The 4943-nt window shown below is 35.5% G+C and overlaps 1 protein-coding gene and 2 long non-coding RNA genes across 8 annotated transcripts in view; 1 reads left to right on the top strand and 2 right to left on the bottom strand.

Moving 5' to 3' along the window:
- LOC107738672 (uncharacterized) overlaps positions 1-2452 on the bottom strand; it is a 29117-nt gene extending 26665 nt beyond the window's left edge. The window contains exon 1 of the long non-coding RNA XR_001639916.1: positions 2401-2452. This is a non-coding gene — a long non-coding RNA (uncharacterized LOC107738672). The remainder of the gene's footprint in view (positions 1-2400) is intronic.
- The window catches only part of LOC107738668 (complement factor H-like), a 43842-nt gene that overhangs the window by 5750 nt on the left and 33149 nt on the right, over positions 1-4943 (top strand). For 4 of the 6 annotated variants that reach the window (XM_016550457.1, XM_016550456.1, XM_016550453.1 and 1 more), the window contains exons 7-9: positions 560-736; positions 817-972; positions 1112-1288. In XM_016550457.1, coding sequence (XP_016405943.1) covers positions 560-736; positions 817-972; positions 1112-1288 — 510 coding nt within the window. Of the gene's footprint in view, positions 1-559; positions 737-816; positions 973-1111; positions 1289-2100; positions 2164-2258; positions 2448-2893; positions 3089-3226; positions 3485-4943 lie in introns of those variants that run through there. The other 2 variants (XM_016550455.1, XM_016550454.1) reach the window with 2 other exon arrangements.
- The window catches only part of LOC107738673 (uncharacterized), a 14682-nt gene continuing 12271 nt past the window's right edge, over positions 2533-4943 (bottom strand). The window contains exon 3 of the long non-coding RNA XR_001639917.1: positions 2533-2544. This is a non-coding gene — a long non-coding RNA (uncharacterized LOC107738673). The remainder of the gene's footprint in view (positions 2545-4943) is intronic.

Raw genomic sequence — 4943 nt, 5'->3', positions numbered from 1 at the left:
AGAACGATGAGCTTTGTAAAAATCGACGCGTTTCAGAAAGGCGGGGCATAGAGGAGAAACAATAATGTACATTATGTGGAAAATAATGTGGGTTTTTTTAGCCTCAAACCGCATAAACACATTGAATTACACCAAATACACCAAATAATGTTCTTTTTAGCAGCGTCATATGACCCCTTTAAATGTCCGTCTCGTTTGAATTTGCCGCTTGCTCGCAACTGCAGTCTTAACGGAATCTTTGTGTTCAAATATTTCAACTCAAATCAATATTTTTGTGTCTAATTATTTACTTATGTGGCAAGTAGCCGTGTAATAAGCGGGATAATGTACATCCAGTCAGTTGTTATCGCAGAATAACCCCCTTCAGGGTGATAGAAAAAAAAATCCTGATCACCTTGTCGGGGGTTATTCTGCAATAACAACCGGCTGGTACATTATCCCTCACATACATTACAGATAGAATAACGTTTTCAATATCAAATTATTATATATCTAAACAGTAATAGCAACAACATATGAAATAAGAATTTTGAAGAGTTTTAAATCTGTTTCCTCACAGCAAATCAAAAATTGTGCCCTGATCTATCTGTGGAAAATGGGTTCATATACAGCCACTCCTTCAATAAGGAAAAAATATTTTACTCCTGCAACACGGGTTATAAACCATTCACTGGAAACTGGTGGGATTCAGTGACATGCAGCAAAGGATCTTGGTCTGACGAGCCTCGCTGCATCCGTGAGTTTTATTATTGTCAGTCTCAGGTGTTTGATGAATGATAGTGTACTGAAAAGTGCTTCTGTCGTTGGTCTTTACAGGGAAGGAAGATTGTGGTGCTCTTCCCAGTGTTCACCATGGAAAACTAATCCATCGTGATCGAGAAACTGCTGAAGTGGAATGTGATCCAGGGTTCATATCAACTGAACCCTTCATAAAATGCACCAGTGGTAGATGGGAGACACCAGTGTGTAAGGGTGAGTCTCTCAAACTCTTATTACATGTTTGTAATAGGAGCAGCTGTGCATACAGTGGGCTGGACAATATAATCTCTCAACAATATTAAAATCAGTCTTATTGGAGTTCATGAATTTCAATACATATTTTTTTTTTCAGAGGTGCGTTGTGGCATTCCTCCAAATGTGGAAAATGCAGTCATAACATCTGAACCTAAAGAATTTTATTTACCTGGATCTACCGTAACATACATATGTCGAAGCTCATACTTAATGAATGAGAAAAGTACAGTTTTCTGCCAAAGTGGAACATGGGAAAACACTCCAACATGTCAAGGTGAGGTTTTGGTTTGGTGATGATAAAAATTTATTTTAAAACTGCAGATTAGAAAATGCCAGATTAGAAAATTATTTTAAAATTAGAGATTATAAAATGGCATTCTTGTAGGTGAAAATCAAAATAGATATTTGAAAATCAGGAAGGAATAACATCAAAACTGTAGATAATTCTGTGGTAGTGCTGCCAATATTTACAAACTCAATTTGCTGTGAAGACCTAGTGAAATCATCATTTGAGGTATGGCACTCTGAGTCCATCTGCTAATATAATGTTACATGCTTTTAAAATTTACTTGTTTTTCTTTTCTGGGAAAACAGCAGAAATACTGATCACTCATCCTGCACTGCACACATTTTTGTCAAATCAAATGCTCTCTACAATCAAAATCAAATCAAGTGTTTCAGAGCCACTGTATATATTTTGTATATATTTGTATATACTATTTTGCATATTGCTCCAAAAATATTTTACATAATGTTAGTATTTTATATATTTAACTACAATATATATTATGTTGTATAATTAATATTGTTTAAATTTTATATTATACATTCTATTTGATAATATAATTTCATATTTTGATGCAATTTGTTTGTTTTTATTTTATGATACTATTTTTATATTGAAATGCATGCAGCACAGTAATCAAATTAATTGGTTCACATATTGAATCAAACTTCACAATAATAGAGACTTCATGTGATGTCATGCTGACATATGTCAGAATACTTTCATAACAGTTAGGAGTTTTCAGAGCCACACTCTGCCCCTGCTGGTAGATTATAGTCTTTTTTTTCTGATTTTAATAGGACAGAGAGAAATCACCTGTCAGTCAAATGGAGAATGGAGCAACCCTTTATATAAATGTGAAGGTAAACACACAGCAAGTAAAAGCTTCTGACTGAGCAAAGATAGATTTGTGTTACACATGGAAGATGCTTGCTTGACCAGATCTTTCTGTTTTTAGAAACAAAATGTGTTGCAAAACTCACAGAGAACATGAGATCAGACAAACACCCGGGGTCTGAGGTCTCAGTGAGACCAGGACAGACAATAACTGTTTCATGTGTTGGGAGTGGATCTACATTACAACGACAGAAAACAATCACCTGTCAGTCAAATGGAGAATGGAGCAACCCTTTTCCTAAATGTGCTGGTAAGGTCACAGCGTTTACTTAGTCGAGTTTTATTAGCAGTGTCTGCAAGCATCACTATTGCTCATTTTAAAGTAGATGCTAAAGTTTGGTACAAAACTCATCAGTACACAAGTTTCTCTTCACTTGAGCCAAGAAGCAAACAACTAGCAACCCCCCAGAACAACCTAGCAACCGCACAAAACAACCTATAAACTAGCACCGAGGTGACAAGTTTGCATGGATAAATAAACACGACTCAAATTTTACAGTTTCTGAATTTAATTTGGATCTAGTTTTTATTATAACATATTACATTATATCATATGTGTGTATATCATATCATTATATGATATCATGTAATATATTCTGAATATCTCTTCAACATATTGTCTTTTTCTTAAACATTTTATTCAGATTACCTCATTCTCAAATTTGTAATGTGTATTAAATATATAACATGTTCTAGGTCAGACCACCAGGTGTGGACCACCACCAGACGTGAACTTTGCAGATACAATAGAATTGAAAAAAGATGAATACAATACGGGGGAGAGAGTTGAATACAGCTGCTTTAATAAATACACTTTGGATCTGCGTCCATCTTTCTCCAAATACATGACCTGTGAGCAAGGAGAATGGAGAGGGAAGATTAGGTGTTTAAGTAAGTATGAACACGCTTCACCAAATATATCATATAAAAACATCATGATGTAGTCTTGTAATTTAAGTTGTAGGTTGTGATGATTAGTTAATGAATGTATATTGTGACACTGATAGTGACATGCTGGGTTTATTTCAGAGCCCTGTACAGTGACGGTAGAGGAAATGGAAAGAAGAGGTTTAGAGTTGGCCTATGCTAATCGACAAAAGATGTTCGCACCACATGATGATCACATCACCTTTATGTGTCAGAGGGGCAAAGTTTCAAGAGGTGTTCCCCCAAGACAACAGTGTAATGATGGAGTGATGACTTTACCTGAGTGTGTGAGACAGTGAGAGTAAAACATTGTTGAAGCAACAAAAACAAATGTAGCAAATAAAAAAATATTGTTCCCAATTCAATTTCTAGATTTTGGATTTATTTCAAGTGAAACTAAAGAAATGCTAAAAGCAACATTTAAAAAATGTGCATGTTAAAAGCTACATTAAACTATTTAATGCCAGCTAAGTGATGTGTACAATATGTATTAAATAAAATAAAAAAATTAAATAATAATAAAAAGACAAAGTTAATTTTTTTTAACCTTTGTGACATAATGAAACGATGCTCTTAGTTCCCCACTGATTACAAATTTGACCACCATTTACATGCTTTTGTGTATTATGATCATGATTTATATGAAAGAGCAATAATACATAAATAATTGACCTTTTAATATTTATATGCATTAAACTGTATTGACACATTTTCTGTGCATCCTTTATGGAGATTTGACACAGTCATCATCATCATCTTTTAAAAAGACAAACTGGAATGCCAGCCATGCCATATGAAATGTTCTGCACTTTCAGAGATGACAATCTACTGTATGTAAAATACATCAACTCTTTTTATGCTCTTCAAAAAAAAAAAACCGCTAATATTATTACACAAACATGGACAGAGTTACAGTTCTGTTCTGATGAAGCCCAGAAAATCACTGAGCCATTTGGCATTCAGACTGAATATTTAGACTAAATACAGCAAATTGAATTGCAACACGAATTTGTGAGGAAGAAAGCTGTCAAGTTTTCATCAAATCATTGTGGGGTGGAGCAGAGTCCTGTTTGGTGGGACAGAGGGAAGGAGACGGTTGCTTTCAGCTACATTACACAGACTTCAAAGATTCATATCACCACTGCTCTGGAGACTGTTCATGAATACATCTTTTGGAAAACAGGTAATCTGAGGTTTTCATCAGTACTAATTTATGTTTAATACTACAGAAATCTTTGCATTGATTTGTGTTAAATAAGTAAATCAGCCTTTAAGTCAAGTCAAGTCAAGTCACCTTTATTTATATAGCGCTTTTAACAATACAGATTGTGTCAAAGCAACTGAACAGCATTAATTAGGAAAATAGTGTGTCAATAATGCAAAATGACAATAGTAAACACTAATTTTTCAGTTAAAGGCAGTTCATCGTTGAATTCAGTGATGTCATCATCCAGCTCAGTTCAGTTTAAATAGTATCTGTGCAATCAAGGCGACGATATCGCTGGAAATGAAGTGTCCCCAACTAAGCAAGCCAGAGGCGACAGCGGCAAGGAACCAAAACTCATTCGGTGACAGAATGGAGAAAAAAACTTGGGAGAAACCAGGCTCAGTCGGGGAGCAGTTCAATTAAAGGGCTGCAGCAAAGTCACATTGTGCAGAAGACTCATCTGGTTCCTGTGGTCTTGTCCCGGTGGCCGTCTGAGACAAGGTCTTTACAGGGGAATAACATCTGTATCTGGGACTCATCTAGTTGTCCTGGTCTCCGCTGTCTTTCAGGGCTGTAGAGGTCCTCTCTAAGTGCTGATCCACCATCTGGTCT

Source organism: Sinocyclocheilus rhinocerous, unplaced genomic scaffold, assembly GCF_001515625.1.
Source record: "Sinocyclocheilus rhinocerous isolate Xijiao unplaced genomic scaffold, SAMN03320098_v1.1 scaffold4149, whole genome shotgun sequence".
NCBI lineage: Eukaryota > Metazoa > Chordata > Actinopteri > Cypriniformes > Cyprinidae > Sinocyclocheilus > Sinocyclocheilus rhinocerous.
Note: the sequence above shows the minus strand (reverse complement) of the source record. Positions and strands in the feature narration are given on the sequence as shown.